This window comes from Danio rerio, chromosome 22, assembly GCF_049306965.1.
Source record: "Danio rerio strain Tuebingen ecotype United States chromosome 22, GRCz12tu, whole genome shotgun sequence".
Taxonomy (NCBI): Eukaryota; Metazoa; Chordata; class Actinopteri; order Cypriniformes; family Danionidae; genus Danio; species Danio rerio.
Genome location: NC_133197.1, coordinates 36910862 through 36929503, shown reverse-complemented (window position 1 = coordinate 36929503; position 18642 = coordinate 36910862). Strand labels below are relative to the sequence as shown.

The window sequence follows — 18642 nt, the reverse complement described above, 5'->3', positions numbered from 1 at the left end:
GATGGGGTAATTTAAATTTGGGGAACTATTCCTTTAACATTAACATATTAAAAAGAAACAACAGATCTAGCCAGATTTATTATTTATTTAAAACCAGATCAGCCATAAGTAGCCAAGTCAGCCAAGTAGAGCTTAACTCAGGAGTGTTTGAATTGAAGCTGAATTGATTCTCTGATGTAAAAAAAACATTTAATATCCCTCAGCAAACAGTCCGACAGACACAAAAAGAGCAGTGTAAGAAAGACGACAGGTTACAGAGGCGAAACCAGCATGCTCTATCTCAGATCCCACGTTTTTTTTCCTCAACTCAGGGTCTCTTTTCTTCAAGTTGTCTTTGAAGGGTTTTCAAATAAAGGGTCTGGAGTGTAATATTTGCAGGGTTTGAGCGCTGTGTTTGCTTCACCTCTGGATGTTGGCCCGCTTTAAAACTGAACTTCTTTGGCAAACATTTGTGATTAAAGACAGTTTCCAGGATACCCCGAGCTCATTTCTACAGAGGTCAGGAGGTTTCGTTGGTTTTCTTTTTGCTGGATACAATTGCGAAGCTCAAAAAATGATACAAAACTGTCTGTCTTACATGTAAATAGTAATAGTAAATAGCACTGCAAAATAAATTCATTTCTTACGTAAAGTTTTATGTCTTGTTTCTAGTCAGGGATGATTTTAGGATTTTCATTTTCAGGGGTTTTTTCATTTTCAGGGGTTCAGCTCCTTATGAAGTAAAAAAAAAAAAAAAAAAAATTATATATATAAATATATATATATATATATATATATATATAAAAAAAAAAAAAATATATATATATATATATATATATATATATATATATATATATATATATATATATATATATATATATATATATATATATATATATATACCCGGTTTATTTTTTTCCCCTATTTCTGTTTAACGGAGAGAAGTTTTTTTAACACATTTCTAAACATAATAGTTTGAATAACTCATTTCTAATAACTGATTTATGTTATCTTCGCCATGAAGACTGTAAATAATATTTGACTTGATATTTTTCTAGACACTGAGCATTTTCTTCGAAGTTTGACGTAATCTAAACCGAAACAATTAGAGGGCAGGGCATAATGTAGCTCCTCCCCCTTTAAAAAAACAGCCAATGGGGTTTTGTTTTATTACAGCTCTGCCAGTGAGAGTGTTTGAGTTCAAGTGCATCAAATGAAAAGCAAATAAGAAGCGTCCTTAAGGGGGCGGGGATTGTCAGACACTAGAGAGCATTGATTGGTCAGAAGATTTGAATAATAATATTAATAATAATAATAATAAATAATAAATAATAATAATAATAAAAAAATAATATTAATAAAAACAGTAATAATAATAATAATAATAATAATAATAATAATAATAATAATTGTTGACGTGGATAAAACAGTCAATCCATTTGGGCGGAAGCGATGAACTACAAACTTTACATGTTTATATCCGTTTTACATCTTCTAAACATGAATTTTGTCAGTGTTTTCGTGTGGACTAGCTTATAGATATCTTAAAAATGCACAATACAGATGCTAACATCTAAAAACTTCATTTTAATTTCATGAGACCTTTAAACATGACTTATATATTTCAATTTTCCCTGAATGAATGGTTTTAATGGTTAAACTTTAAGTAGAGTCCATGTAAAAATACATTGAGCAGCTGTTAAGACAACGCGGTATAATCAGGTAAAATATGCAGTTTAGTGGGTTTTTGCCTAGCAATTCACACTACACAATTCTTGACTCTAGAAGACTGGGGAATAATTAGTAATTTCTGTAATCGCTATTGTTTCATAACACACACACACTTGCTCACACCTACACACTTAGCTAAGTTCACACCTGGTTAGCGCAAATGAAACATCTCTGCTACGCAAAGCGACAGAGTTGAAGACAGAAATCTACATACAAATTGGAAATCAATCATAATTAGCGATCACCCCGGCTATTTCCGCTCTTAATTAACTGCGGTAATTAATTGTGCGTGGAGAACGCCAGCATGGCGCCAATTAGCATTTAAAAGCTAACGTCTAACAAACCTTTGAGTATCTCTGACTATTACCTGTTTTAATGAACTACGTCTTGCTCGGTTTAATTGCACGGCACAAAATTCAGGCACGAAGAAAATAAACGTGTCTGCCATGACCCACATTATCATAAAGCAATATTCCTGAGGTCTACAATCCCGGGTGTCTCTCTGAGGGGAAAAAAAAAAAGATATTATGAATTTCATTTATAAGCGCAGACGTGTTTCCCTGAAGGCATGTGTGTGTGTGTGGGCTGATGGGGGTTTTCGCAGGCAGATTGACTGAACGCGTCGCGTCCATATGGCAACTCGCTAATGAGGAAACATGTGAAACGGCATGAACAAACACGCAAATAACAAGCAAACACAGCTGTCCGTAACTATTTGTTCGCACCCATTATAAGCCTCTTTCTGCACTCCCACACATTCCTGCGTTGTTGGCTTGTTGACCCAACGCTGCCCTGAATGGATGACTTTACCTACTGTATACTGATTCAGCGTGTTGGCGTGGGTTTCCTCCGGCTGCTCCGGTTTCCCCCACAATCCAAAGACATGCGCTATGAGTAAATTGGGTGAGCAAAATTGGACTTAGTGTATGTGTGTGTGTGTGAATAGGAGAGTGTATTGGTGTTTCCGAGTACTGGGTTGCGACTGGATAGGCATCTGCTGTGTAAAACATATCTCGGAATAGTTGGTGGTTCATTCCACTGTGGCGGTCTCTGATAAATAAGCCAAAGAAAAATGAATGAATGAATGAAGGATCACTGATTCAGTGTTTAAAACTACACTGTTAACAACTATTAGTTGAATCTACAGTAACTTACCGTCAACAGTTCGCCAGTAACTTACTGTAAATCAATTACAGCAAAAATACTGTATTCACATTCACAGCGCCATTAACCTAGCTGCATATGTATTTACAGTATTGTACACTTTTACTATAAAATATACCACCATTTTCACAATGAGACTTTAAAATACAGTAACATACCGCATAGCTGTCCTACAGTAAAATACAGATGTAAATGCGAATATGTAAATGTTATTTTTAATGCACCATTTGTCTTACTGCATGTGTATGTACAGAATTGTATATGTTTACTGTAGAATATACAGCCATTTTAGCAATGCAGCTTTACGGTAACATTTGCTACAACTGTCCTACAGTAAAATACAGATGCTATTCGGAAAACGTTATTGTTACATCACCATTTAACTTGCTGCATACAGTATGTATTTACAGAAGTGTAAATCTTTACTGTAAAATTTTCACAATGCAACCTTAAAATACGGTAACATACCGCATAACTTACAGTAAGACAAGATGTAAATGTGAAAATAAAAATGTTACTGTAAAAAAATCTTGCTGTATATGTGTATATGCTTGGCCCGCGGGCCAAAGTTGGCAGATGATAACCTTTGATTTGGCACGCCAACCAATCAGAGAAGAGAAGGACAAATGATGGGGAAGGTTAGGGTGAGTCCCTGAAACAGAGATGGTCATTTGTAGTATTACATAACTTTTAATTTGTTTGTTTAATTGCTGAGCTACAAAAAAAACCCAAAAAGCTTGTTATAAATGAGAGTACATTATAAAATGTAATATATAAATATTGATATGATTAAATTATTTGTCATATATTTCTTGATATAATTAAATTAGGAAATTACCATGGCAACTTCATGTAATGCAATTTGGTATATTTAGCTTTGGCCCACCACCCTCAGTCCTGTTTGTGTTTTTGCCCTTCCCAAGAAGAAGTTTGGGCACCCCTGATTTACTGTATAATATGTTTTTACTGTAAAATATACAGTAATTTTCACAGTGCAGCTTTAAAATACAGTAACAGACCACATAACTGTGGCTTAACTCTTGAATAGTAAATGTTTGAGCTGAAGCTGAATCGAATCTCTGAATCTCTTCTTTTTTCTCTTCAGTTTCCTCTGTCGACCCCTAACCAGCGTTCAGACAGTGAAATCTGCTTGCTCTTTGAAGCAGAAATTATTCATTATATTTACATGAGTGACAAACGAGGTCAGTGAACCCTAGAATGCAAATGTAACCCATAAACCCCTATACAGAGTCTATATCTGGGTCAAAATGACTAAATTAGGTAAAAAAATGGTCAAGAATCACCACCAATTAGGTGCATTTGTTCAAATAAGGCATGCGGGACGTTAGTCTGATAAATGATAGCTGCTGCTGCTAGTTCAGACAAAAACATTATTAGTCTGTCTATCTATCTATCTATCTATCTATCTATCTATCTATCTATCTATCTATCTATCTATCTATCTATCTATCCATCCATCCATCCATCCATCCATCCATCCATCCATCCATCCATCCATCCATCCATCCATCCATCCATCCATCCATCCATCCATCCATCCATCTATCTATCTATACATCATTCTATCTATCTATCTATCTATCTATCTATCTATCTATCTATCTATCTATCTATCTATCTATCTATCTATCTCTATCTATCTATCTATCTATCTATCTATCTATCTATCTATCTATCTATCTATCTATCTATCTGTCTATCACCTACCTACCTACCTACCTACCTACCTGTGTGTCTGTCTGTCTGTCTGTCTTTCTGTCCGTCCGCCCGCCCATCCATCCATCCATCCATCCATCCATCCATCCATCCATCCATCCATCCATCCATCCATCTATCACCTACCTACCTACCTACCTGTGTGTCTGTGTGTCTGTCTGTCTGTCTGTCTTTCTGTCCGTCCGCCCGCCCATCCATCCATCCATCCATCAATCCATCCATCACCTACCTACCTACCTAACTGTCTGTCTGTCTGTCTGTCTGTCTGTCTGTCTGTCTGTCTGTCTGTCTTTCTGTCCGTCCGTCCACCCGCCCATCCATCCATCCATCCATCCATCCATCCATCCATCCATCCATCCATCCATCCATCCATCCATCCATCCATCTATCACCTACCTACCTACCTACCTACCTACCTACCTATCTATCTATCTATCTATCTATCTATCTATCTATCTATCTATCTATCTATCTATCTATCTATCTATCTATCTATCTATCTATCTATCTATCAATTTTAGCCGTTGTAGCTAACTGTGGCTTTGTAAATAAGCCACAGTTAGCTACAACGGCTAAAATTGATTGTATTGTGTATTTTATTGTGGTGTTGATCAGTGAGCACCCACCGAGTTAAATATATCAAATAAACAAAAATAAAATAATAAATCCAGTAAAATTCTGAGATTTTGAGTGCATATTCTCTTAATGCAGTTTCTCAGTACTGTGTGTCTGTATTATTGGCTTTTACAGGAAATAGCGGCAGAGCAAGCTAATGTCATGCCGTTAGCTTTTAGCGTTTCACTGCATTGTACTCTTTAAACTAAGAAAATGAGCTTTAATTTGCAGAGCTCTTTGTGCGTCCAGGAAACACTTTGATCAGATGTTGACTGGAGCTTGAACCGATTGCGGGAACTTAACTACAGTTTGCAATTTCAGTAAAAAAACACATGCATTAGGAAAAGGTCAGCGCTGGCTTTCACATGTGGAGGGGGAAACACAGATGTAATGACATTTAGGAATCCAGATGTTCTTTTGTTAACTGGCTGTTTTGCTTGACGAGATATGAAACATTTGACTGCCGTTTCGAGGCTCGGTTTATTTCTCAACACATCAGAAATTTGCTTTTATTTTTGTGTGTAAAAGTCATCACAGATCCACTGTTACTCAGGAATGTCCTAAACTGTGCTCAGATTCAACAAAATGTATCTTATACAGTATGAGCTGTTAATGAAAAGTGAAGAGACATAATGGTTTTTGAAAAAAAGCTAGAAAAAAGCGTTACATATGGAGTACCAGTAGAGAAAAGCTTCCCTCCTGAATCCAATTAGAAATGTCTGAGTTCTCATTTATCTAAAGTGTGGATTGATTGGTTGGTTGGTTAACTGATTGACCGACTAACTGGCTGATTGATTGGTTGCCTGATTAATTGGTTGGTGCTTGGTTGGTTGGTTGGTTGGTAGATTGATTGGTTCATCTGTTGACTGAATGACTGACCAACTGGCTGATTGATTGGTTACCTGATTTATTGATTAATAAATTGGTTGGTTGGTTGATTGGTTAATTGATTGATTGATTGATTGATTGGTGCTTGGTTGGCTAGTTAATTGGTTGGTTGATTGATTGATTGATTGGCTGATTGGTTGGTTGATTGGTTGATAGGTTGACTGATTGACTGATTAACTGGCTGATTCATTTTTTGCCTGATTGATTGCTTAATTAATTGATTGGTTGATTGAATAATTGATTAGCTGACTAGTTGGTTGGTTAATTGGTTGATTGGTTAATTGGTTGACTGGCTTGTTAGTTAATTAGTTGATTGGTTGGTTAATTAATTGATTGATTAGTTGATTTGTTGATTAGTCGTTCGGTTAATTGGTTGATTGGTTAATTGTTTGACTGGCTTGTTGATTGATTGATTGATTGATTGATTGATTGATTGATTGATTGATTGATTGATTGATTGATTGATTGATTGATTGATTGATTGATTGATATTGATTGATGCTCGGTTGGTTGTTTGGTTGGTTGACTAATTAACTGACTGGCTGATTGATTGTTTCCCTTATTTATTGATTAATAAATTGATTAGCAAGTTGGTTGGTTGATGGGTTGACTAGTTGGATAGTTGATTGGTTGACTGGTTGGTTGGATGGTTGATTGATTGGTGCTTGGTTAGTTGGTAGATTAGTTGGTTGGTTGATTGATGGACTGATTAACTGGATGATTGATTGGTTGCCTAATTGATTGATTGATTTATTTAATCCAATCCAATCTAATCTAATCTAATATGACTGATTGATCAAATATCTGCAAAGAGCACATCTCTGTCACTAACATCTGAGACATAAATGTGAACACAATTGTCTTTTTTACCTTTAAGATTTTTTTAACATTGTTAATTTTTATTTTCATTAATAAATATAAATTAAATACATACATACATAATAATATCTATTAAAAACAAATTAATTGATTGATTGGTTGTTTAATATTTAATTATATAAGCTCAGATTATAAGTATAACAGGACCACCTCAAATAAAACAGGTAAGGGCTAACAATGTTGTTAATAATAGAGTTAATAAATGCGGTTTCTTTCAATATACTGTAATAGTGCAAATGCTAGGTTCAAAATAATCAACATAAATGATAAAAAGGGTCAATCTGGCCTGTATATTTGAGTGTAATACATGCGTAAGACATTCCAGGGGAAATAACTATAACTAAAACTGATCTCATGCCAACCTTTAAGTAAATGAGAGATTTTATTGCTAATCTAATTAATTTAAATAATTACTTAAGAAAAATCTTTACTGCAAAGTTTTGAATATTGTACAGAATCAAGGCATCAAAAAAGACAAAAATAATTGTTTAGTTCTATACTCTTTCTGGGTGTTTACTTGTATTTATCTGAAGTAATTATTTGAGACATAATTAAGATTCGTCCACTAGTCTATAAGACATTGGGATGTTTGATTGGGAATGATGTTTTACATTTTGATGGGTTGTGCATGGATTGAACTCTCTTAATAAACCTATAAACTCTTTAATCAGGGATTTGAGTGAAAATAACATCCAGATGATCCCAAGAAGAGCATTCAGAGGAGCTACAGACATCAAAAACCTGTGAGTTACACTTTCATTTCATTAAACATTTAATTTTTCATTTTAAATTGACCAATTGGATTGAAATGGGTTTAAAATGGGTGAATTGGATTAAAAAATAAGCGAATGTGGCCTTGTAAAATTGTATATTATAACATGGCTCAGTGGGTAGCACGATCGCCTCACAGCAAGGTCACTGATTTGAGCCTCAGCTGGGTCAGTTGACATTTCTAATTTCAAGTTCTAATATTCAAATTAGGCCTAATTTTAATAGATATATGCCAATTATATGCATTAAAAGCACAAAAAAAAACGTTTTTATTTTAAATGAATTTTGACAGTAAAAGTGGGAATCTCTTTTTATCAGCCTATAATAATCAGAAAATATACAGCTAGAAAATAAATCTATTTTTTTGTAGAATAAAATGTAGATAATCAGCCAAATTGTGTATTGTTAAATTGCAAATCCTTTAGTAAAACCCTTCAGAATACAGATATGAATAAATATGTGCAGTTTGGTGCTGGAATGGGGATTTATATAAATCTAATTTAGATCAAATGTGCTCTAAAATACACACACAAATTAATCAAATGTGACAAGAGGAAGACCTTCGTGGTTAGCACTGTCACTTCACAGCAAGAAGGTCGCTGGTTCACGGCTGGGTGAGTTTGCATGTTCTCCCTGTGTTGGCGTGGGTTTCCTTCGGGTGCTCCGGTTTTAAGTGTGATCCAACGAACTAACAAAGGCGCTAAAGGGCAATTTATAAACTAAATTGGCCATAGAGTATGAGTGTGTGTGAATTTGAGAGTGTATGGGTGTTTCTCAATACTGGGTTGCAGCTGGAAAGGCATCCACTGCGTAAAACATGTCGTAATAGTTGGAAATGATTGAATGAATCAATGAATGAATGAATGATCCAAGCATTGTGTCCGATCTCAGACAGCTGGATAAAAACCACATCAGCTGCATTGAAGACGGAGCGTTTCGAGCCATGAGGGTCCTGGAGGTCCTGTATGTACTCACTGTTTCTGTGTTCATGCATGTAAATTAGTAATTTATTAAAATATGCATTATTTATTGCTCGTACAGTACACTTGCAGTGTATATGGATTTTATTGGCCTATATACAACATGATTTTTTTTTTCTGCTGGTTCTTCTCCACAGCACTCTGAACAACAACAACATCAGTGCAATCCCCATTTCCAGTTTTAACCACATGCCCAAATTACGAACATTGTAAGTCCTGATCCATTTTTTGTTACATTTCTTCTAGTGATGCGCTGATCTTCATTTTCATGATGATTCTGATTGCTGATTTTTTTTTAGTAACAAATGGACAGATTTATTTTGTTCGTTTTTAATACTACTACTATTACTACTACTACTACTACTACTAATAATAATAATAATGATAATGATAATAATAATAATAGTAATAATAATAATAATAAGATAATAATAATAATAATAATAATAATAATAATAATGAAAATAATAAGATAATAATAAGATAATAATAATAATAATAATAATAATAAGATAATAATATTAATATTAATAATAATAATAATGATAATAATAATATTAATTATAATAATAATAATGATAATAATAAGATAATAATAATAAGATAATAATAATAATAATAATAATGATGATGATAATAATAATAATTATGATAATGATGATAATAATACTTTTAATAATAATAATAATAATGATAATGATAATAATGATAATAATAATATTAAGATAATAATAATAATAATAATAGTGATAATAATAATGATAAAATAATAATAATAAAATAATGATAATAATAATTTTAATAATGATAATGATAATGGTAATAATAATAATAATAATAATAATAATAATAAAATTTATAATAATAATAATAATTATTATAATAATAATAATGATAATGATATTATTAATAATAATAACAATTATAATAATAATTATAATAATAATAATAATGATAATGATGATGATAATAATAATAATATAAAAATAAAAAATAAAAATTAGTCAGTTAGTTTGTGAAATACGCACGGTAAATGGGAGAAAAAAAACTCTGCATTTCTGTGTAACTTAGATGCACTTGGTTGGTAGCGCCATAAAGCCGTGTGTGTGTGTATAGACTATCCCGTCACAAAATATGGCAAAAATCATACACAACCAGGCCCGGATTGGCTAATCGGGATGACTGGGAGAATTCCCGGTGCGCCAGTCCTTTTTCCTGGCTGCGAGGGCCAGAGTCCCTAACTGCTTGCACTCTCAGCAGTCACACTTTTTTCATTTATTTATTTATTTGACAATAGCCTCACTCTTTTTATTCATTATTTTGCCGCAGCTCTGCACTATTTATTTTAAATTAAATTAAATTAAATTAAATTAAATTAAATTAAATTAAATTAAATTAAAATAAATTAAATTAAATTAAATTAAATTAAATTAAATTAAATTAAATTAAATTAAATTAAATTAAATTAAATTAAATTAAATTAAATTTAATTGAAGTGAATTGAGTTGAGTTAAGTTGAATTGAATTTTAGTGTTTCGTGACCCTTTAAGTGTAAGTGAAATGTTAAGTACAGTGAGGATTTTCATTGTGCTACAAGTCCTTGAATTTGCTGTTCATAAAAACGTGGGAGCCCTGTTTATTGTAAAGTTTTGTTTGTTTCATTGAGGATTGCATCAGAATCCTGGAGTGTTTGTGGAGTTTTCATGTGTGTGTGTGTGTGTTGTCAGCCGTCTGCACTGGAACTCTCTGCGCTGTGACTGTCACCTGTCGTGGCTCTCTCAGTGGCTCCGGCAGAGGCCAGCGCTCGGTCTTTACACCCAGTGCAGTTCTCCAGCGCACCTGCACGGACTTAACCTGGCAGAGCTGCAGAAGAAGGACTTCACCTGCGCTGGTACACCTGCGCACTTTTCACTTTTTATTTGTACATTTACTTTACTTTTCCTAATTAAAAAAATACTTTTAAAATGGAAAACGGTTCATTTAAAACATTTGTCCTTGTGCTTAAGCTAGAATGATATACAACCGACATACAATTGAATTATTAGCCCTCCTGAATTATTTTTCCCTCTATATACCCCCCCCCCCCAATATATAAGTAATATAAGATGTTTGTTATGATCACTAGCAGTGTAACCCTTGTAGGTTGCTAGAGAGCAGTCCCTGTCATTCAACTGAACTACAAATCCCATCATACACTGCACTCACACATCAGTTCCAGATCACCTGTTTATTACACACACACAGCTGAAGCTCGTGAAGACTCTGATTATTAATACAGCACACACAGAGACATCTGCAGTGATCTTCACAAAGCATTTCCCTGTTGTTCCTAGCCATGTTTTTGACCTTGGTTTGTCTGTTCACTGTTTATGTTGCTTTGCTGCCTGCCTCGACCTCTTTGCCTGTGACTTCCATTTCTCTTTTGGATTACCTTCATGTTACCACTTGCACCTGTTTTGACCTTTGCCTGCCTGACTCTGGCATTTGAATCCAACCACACCTCATTACAATGTTGTATTTTCCTCCCTGAGGTGCTCTGGACTCCAGTCCTCAGCCGTGTGGTCTTGCGTCCGGCTCTTGTCCGCCCATGTGCTCCTGCACCAACAATATTGTGGACTGTCGAGGAAAAGGTCTGACGGCAATTCCAGCAAACATGCCCGAGAGTATGACTGAGATGTGAGTGTTTGTATATATTCATATTAGTGTATAACTATATATATGTTTATATATACAGTTAAAGTCAGAATTATTAGCTCCCTTCAAAATTTGTTCTCCTTTTTAAAATATTTTCCAAATGATGTTTAACAGAGCAAGGAAATTTTCACAGATTGTCTGATAATATTTTTTCTTATGGAAAAAGTCTTGTTTGTTTTATTTCGGCTAGAATAAAAGCAGTTATTAATTTTTTAACACCATTTTAAAGACAAAATTTAAGATATATTTTTTCTCAATAATCTACAGAAAAAAATATTATTATATAATAACTTGCCTAATTTTTTGTTAATTTAACTCTAATTAACCTATTTTAACTATATAACCTAGTTAAAGGTGCAGTAGGTAATTCTCTTTAGAAACATTTATTGCTGTGATAGTAAGGATTAAAGTAAATGTAATTATTGGGGATGTAACAGTTCACAAAAATCACGGTTCAGTTTGATGCGACACAGTGGTGTCACGCTTTAGTATGTTTTCGATACGGCAAAAAAAGAAAAAAAGACAGAGGATTTCTCTGATTTTAATTTACCGGCCCTATTATTAGTTAACAATAAAACCAACCCAGGCTCATTGTGGAAACGTAGCCCCGCAGTTGTTTCTGGAGACTGCGAAATACGTCCCGGGAGGTACGTATTTGTGCAGTATTTGTTTTCGCGAATCCGCGAGAGGCCGCTGTGCCTCGCTTTTTTGCGTCGTTCCCGCCCGCGATGTTCTCACGCGAAAAGCCGCCGGAGGCCGCTGTCGAGCGACCGTCTGTCCGGCTGACCCAGCCGCCCTCCTCCTCCTTCCCTAAACCCAAGTGACAATTTATAAAAGCCGTCTAGAAAAGAAAAGCAAAAGCCCTCTTCCGATTTTGACAGAGTTTGCGGATTTGCCGCATTCGCGCCCAGTTATGAACTCGTTCGCTTTAAATTTTTTGGATTGTGTTTTTCATCTTACCTGATTTCTGGAACCGCTCTTCCCCGGACCCGAACGTCGCCGTGGTTGGCTCCTCCTCCGGGCCTCCGCTCCGCCGATGTAACACCATGAGCTAAGCGGGCAAACTGGTTGCATCGGCAAAGCCCTCCACACAGAGGTGAGTGAGCCGTTGCAGCCGGCAAGCGCGAAGAAGAGGAGCGGCGTCACACCGCCCCGCAGTGTTCGCTCGAAAAAACCAAATGCGGCCATATGTACCTCCGGCCACGTAAATCACGGTCTCTAGAAACGTCAGTGTGGCTAGGTTTTCAAAATGAGCTTGGGTTGAATAATACTGCTGTGTTCTCACGGGTGGTGTCTGATATTGCACAGATGATATTGACATATAGGTTATTATTTGCATACGTCATCTTGATAGCAGTAACAGTCTTTTCATGAGCTGCAATATTAGTTTCATCTAAGTGAATGCATCCTCTTTAGCGATGGTGAACGCGGTATCAATCACACCATTGATAGCATCATGACGATTAAATGAAGGATTAAATATTGTTAGAACATCTCCTGCTTAAAATGTGTAGATTCAGTGACAAACACTGTTACCTGAAAACTCCATCCCACCAGCTTTACAGTGAATGGCTTTAGTCATTTTCACAGGGGGCTTTAAACACTGGAAGTCTTTTAACCACTCTTGGAAAAGCGTAAATGCTGGATTGACATTCATTACATGATCATTAATCAGATGTGCCATTATTTGTAACTTTAGGTGGTTTCTAAAACTAAATTTGTCAGTGTTGTTTTTATTCTCTTGTATCCAGACCTTTAAGTTTTCACGGCTGTAGCTCCCTGTCATTGGAACTGAGTGATTGACAGCTGATATTAACCAATCTATTCGCGTTCTGTTCTAGCGCAGTGGGCCAATAAGAAGAGCTTGAAGATGGGGGAAGCATTGCGGGCTTTGTTTACTGCAAGTTGACATGTCAAATGTTTTAACCCATTCCTGATGCACTGCGTTTGGCATTTTTAGGTTAATATGTGAATGCCTCCTAATTCCGTGCACGTGGTGAACATTTTGCTGTGAAAACTGGTCGCACAATATCAATTTTATGCACTCCCCAAATATATTTTGACATCGCATAGATAATATTTCGGGCGCATATGCAACCAAAACAGTCGCAATTTCGAGCCCTGTCTCATATTTACAGCTATAAATGTACCCAAACCAAAGTGTTTCCAAATGCCAGATCCACTGTTGGTTATAGGAGGATTACATTAACGTTATCGAGAGCTAAGGCAGCCTGTGCCTGACTGGAGTAGTGTTTGAAGGTGGGCGGGGAAGCTTGTCACGTCATTTGAGATGCCTTGTTGAACGTTGTTGCAATGAAAACATTATATTTTGTATACTTATTCTCTTTTATCTTCTTAGATATTAGTCTGAATCGTTCGGTTTGTTATGTGCACCGAACCAAAAGTCTCGTACCGAACGGTTCAATACGAATACGTGTATCGTTACACCCTTAGTATTTATATGTATTTTTATTTTCTTGGTAGAGAATAGGACTAAAAAATGTTCATCCAATTAAAAATTTCTGGCTAAAAATTACAATAGGTAGTCAAAACTGTCCGTCAACAAATGTAGATTTGTACAAACCTGAATCAGTGTTGGAGTTGCTTTTGCATGCTGTAGGGATGAAACCATGTTTGCAGTGTTTATTTTAACACACAAAGCGTTATTTTACGAATAGGCTACATGTGTTTTTCAGCCACTGAAAACGTCAGAAGATGTGACCATTTTCATAATTTACTGTTTACAACATCGATAGGGTGATTTAATCAAAATGTAGTCAGTTAAACAGACCTAAGCATTCATTTAGTTGTTCATGCGTAAAACGAGATGAAAAGCTTCCTCTGCAAGTGACGTCATTTACAAGCACCACCTGTGGCCACTTGCATGAAAGTCCTTCTGTAATTTACCTTAATGGTGTCCCTGAGATGGAAAAATCTCTGAGGTAACGGATTTCATCAAGATCGTTGCAACAAACTTCTTATGTGTTTTGGTGTTTCGAGCAGTGGCGTAGCGGACGGGCCCGCAGGGCACGCACCGCGGGGGGGCCCCGCATGATTAGGGGGCCCCACGTCGTCGTGATTTTCAATAATTTAAAATCCACCGGCGAACGCAATAATCAAACTCTTGGGAACAACTGTGGTTGGAACCAAAGTTCACACGTCTGTGTTCTCTGAACACCTCTCAAGCGGTGGACTACTTCATTCTGATTGCTTGCCGACAATGTTGCCAACTTAGCGAATTTGTCACTAAATTTAGCAACTTTTCAGACCCCCTTAGCGACAAATCTAGCGACTTTTTTTGTGTGTTATTGGAGATTTTTTTTAGACTGTCATTTGTCCATACTGTACCGTCCCTACTCTTCTCAACGAGCTGCGTGTGATGCCGCCGGCCCCTCCCCCGCCTCACAGCACTGACAGGCGGTCCAGTCAGTCCTCATACAGCAGCCTCTCCCACCTGCAGCCCGAGAGCAGATCACCCCTCTGCGTACCGACGACAAATAATTTAGCACAGGCAGTGTGAAGGTATTTCCCTTGTACAGTCAAACCGATCTACTTCTACTTTATTTGAACAATTTAATTGGACCGTTTATTCTTTTCTTGTTCACAATCACAGATATTAGTGACAGTTTCTGAACTTGTCTGAGTTTATTACATATGAGAGATTACTGCACATTCACTACACATCTATAATAACATACTGTATTCAAACAGCAATACATTTAGTTAAATAAACATGCTTATATAAAGTGTAGTGCAATTATAAATACCCCTTTATTAACCATAGGCTGTTAAACAGAAACGGTAGAACGTGATGACGCCAGTCATATGCAAATTGACGTATGACATATCTCCCCCCCCCCCCCCCTTTATCAGGGGGCCCGTCAGCGATCCCTGCAGGGGGGCCTCTGCATTTTGCGCTACGCCACTGGTTTCGAGACACTTTAAGCTGAATGCTAGTGTCTTGCAAAATAGTCAAATATTATCCAATTTCACAGGAGGGCGAAAAACTCTGACTTCAACTGTACATAAGTATTGTAAATAAATCGATTGAGTGCTGGGCTCAAAAATCTGCAGACATCTGTGTTTTTAACCATGTGCCTCTAGTAATAAAGCAATAATATAGACTCTACTAGCAGCTCTGCTAAACTACAAATGTTTCTCTGTTTTCCAGACGACTGGAGCAGAACGGCATCAAATCTGTACCTCCGGGAGCGTTTTCCTCTTACAAGAGACTGCGGAGAATGTGAGTGAGGATAGCAAAACACAATCACCAAATAGCACCACACATAACTGTAGGTTTAAAGGGACAGTTCACCCAAAACTGAATATGTATAGCTCATTTTATAACAATCAGGGCACTCAAGAAGTCTTTTTACCTCATTAGAGCATTAAAGAAGAGGATCACACCTTATTCTAATGTACAATTAACCATTAAAATAAACTTTTAGCTAAATAAACCGCTATTTTGCTGCTTATTTATACACTCAAAGATAATTATGTTACTGCTTGTTCAAACTTCTTATTTAAAATGAGCTGAAACAACACAATTCTTGAGGTTTTTTTTTTTTTTTTGTAAAGGTAACACTTTAAAGTCAGGTGTGTGTGAAGCGAAAGTTGCTGATACTTTTATTATGGTGGCTTGAGAAAGTCAACATACTTTTATACTGCATAAACTTATAATTCTTACGTCTTCTTCCTCTTAGACTATTTTAAGAACGCATCTCCTCCTAGACCGTTCACACTACAACCATCAAACCAAACCTCTAGACTATACTGAATTAAGTTACTATATCGTTTCCAACTGATCTGACTTACAGTTTCCTCAAAACTAAGCCGGAAAGTTCAGAAAAGTCTCATTGACTTAACATTGGACCAAATTTTGTGGCCTCATAACTTTGAGCCAGACTGTCATACAGACTTAAAGTTGGGCTTATTTCTCTCAGACTATCAATCTGCCAATCACTGATGACCTTTAAACTTACTAGCCACACCCTAGCAACCACTTACAGCACCCTAGCAACTGTCCCATACACTTCCATTGTAAAAAAACTGCCGTTGACTTTACATTGAATACCAATCCATACTAACAATACACTGATCCACACTAGGAACATGCTAATGACATACAAACATACTTATCTTACTAGCAGCATGCTAATTCATACTAGAAACATACTAATTCAAACTAAATTCAAGCTAAGAGCATGCTAGTTTATACTAGAAACATGCTAGCAACATGCTAATTCATGCTAGAACCATACTAATGACATGCTAGTTGGGTGTTAGGGTGTCAGCAAAATAATTAAAATCAAGTGTGCTAGCAAAATAAACATGGTAAACTTTGATTTCACAAGGACTTTAATGTTCTAATTAAAAACTATGTCTTCATCTACGTCGCCTACGTCTCCAGTGGCCTGTAAATTAACTGAACATTTAAATGTTTGGGTGAACTATATCTTTAAGCAGTAGCTGGCGATCATTTATTCAGAATCTACTCTATTTGTTATGAACCAGATGTTTGTTTTCTCTTCTAATAAGGATCATTGTGTTTTTCATTTGTTCATAATTGTGTGTTTTTCTCCTCAGCGATTTGAGTAATAACCAGATATCAGAAATAGCTCCTGATGCCTTTCACGGTCTGCGCTCTCTCAACTCACTGTAAGTGTGCCGTTATCGTTTATTCACATTGCTTAAGGAGGCTAAAAGTGGCGGATCTGTTCGGCGAAATATCTAACCCGCATCTCTTAGGACTGTTTGGCGAAATATTTGACGGCATATCAAACGACTGAAACGATTTAACTAGAGAAATCTCCACCGTGCTGCTGAGTGAGAGCGCTTCTCACTGAACAGCGCAGCAGCGATGACGTAAGCGTGCCGAAGCCCATTTGTGGTGTGAGCGCGGGCCGTCGGGGGAGACGGGAGGGGGCACAAGCGTGCTTTGGCCCGGTTCGAGGCAACTGTACCTAGTGTGAGTACGGCCTTAAAGGGAATGGGAGATGAGACTCGGATTGGTTTATTCTCAAAACACACCTATAACTCATTAAAAAAATAAGCTCAACCCTGTTAGACCATGCTCAGCCACTCTGCTTCTCAGCTTTGGAATTCACTTCCTACTGATCTCCATAACTTAGACTCTCTTTTACAATTTAAATCCAAACTCAAAACACATCTGTTCAGAACAGCTTATTCTCTTTAACCTGACCGCATCTTTAAAGTTTGTATTGTATTCTATTGGCTTTTATTGTGTTTTTATTTGAACTGATTGTTCTAGCTGTCCTGTACCTTGCGTGTCATGAAAGGTGCCTTTAAATAAAATACATTATTATTATTATTATTACTATTATTACTATTATTATTACTATTATTACTATTATTATTACTATTATTATTATTACTATTATTATTATTATTATTACTATTATTATTATTATTACTATTATTATTATTATTATTACTATTATTATTATTATTATTATTACTATTATTATTATTATTATTGTTATTATTATTATAATTATTATTATTATTATTATTATTGTTATTATTATTATTATTATTATTAAATAATAAGAAAAAATATTATAGGAAATACTGTGAAAAATTCCTGAATCTGTTCAACATCATTTGAGAAATATTTGAGAAAAAAGATATTCACAGGAGGCCTGTGACATTTAGATTTCAATTGTAGATATTGTGTTGTGTGTCAGAAAGCCGCACATGGACATTGTGAGGAAATGACCCATGAAAAAAAACCTCAAGCCAATGTGTGTGTCTTCATGAAATGTGGTAAAAGTCATAAAGCGCACAGACATTAGCAATGAAATGATCCTGCCGCAGAGATGTGGACATTACTGATGATGTTTCATAAACTACACTGACCTGCAGCCGTTTGCAGCACAGCGGGAGCAGGAAACACTGATTGTCCTGCAGCGGGACGCTTAATGTGCTACATTTGTTACACAGTGTCTCATAAAACTGCAGTCATCTAAACAAATATATACATTTTTGTTTAGGCAAGACATTGCAGGTCAGTGGGGGGGGGGGGGGGGGTGGGGGGGGGCGGGGGGGGAAGAGTCAATTATTTATTGAATATACACATTTTTTGACAGTGAATATATGAATAAATGAGTGAAGATATACATTTTAAAATTACAGGTTTTCTAAAATGTTGCTTGAATATGCAAATGAGGCATTATTTATTGAA

The 18642-nt window shown here is 35.9% G+C and overlaps 1 protein-coding gene across 4 annotated transcripts in view; it reads left to right on the top strand.

Annotated features, from left to right (window-relative positions):
• Positions 1-18642, top strand: part of slit1b (slit homolog 1b (Drosophila)) — a 94718-nt gene that overhangs the window by 23188 nt on the left and 52888 nt on the right. For all 4 annotated transcript variants that reach the window (XR_012397418.1, XR_011008164.2, XM_009296502.5 and 1 more), the window contains 7 exon segments: positions 7665-7736; positions 8656-8727; positions 8882-8953; positions 10472-10635; positions 11276-11420; positions 15610-15681; positions 17025-17096. Coding sequence is in view for 2 of the 4 variants with exons in the window: in XM_009296502.5 (XP_009294777.1) it covers positions 7665-7736; positions 8656-8727; positions 8882-8953; positions 10472-10635; positions 11276-11420; positions 15610-15681; positions 17025-17096 (669 nt within the window). In the remaining 2 variants the exon portion in view is untranslated.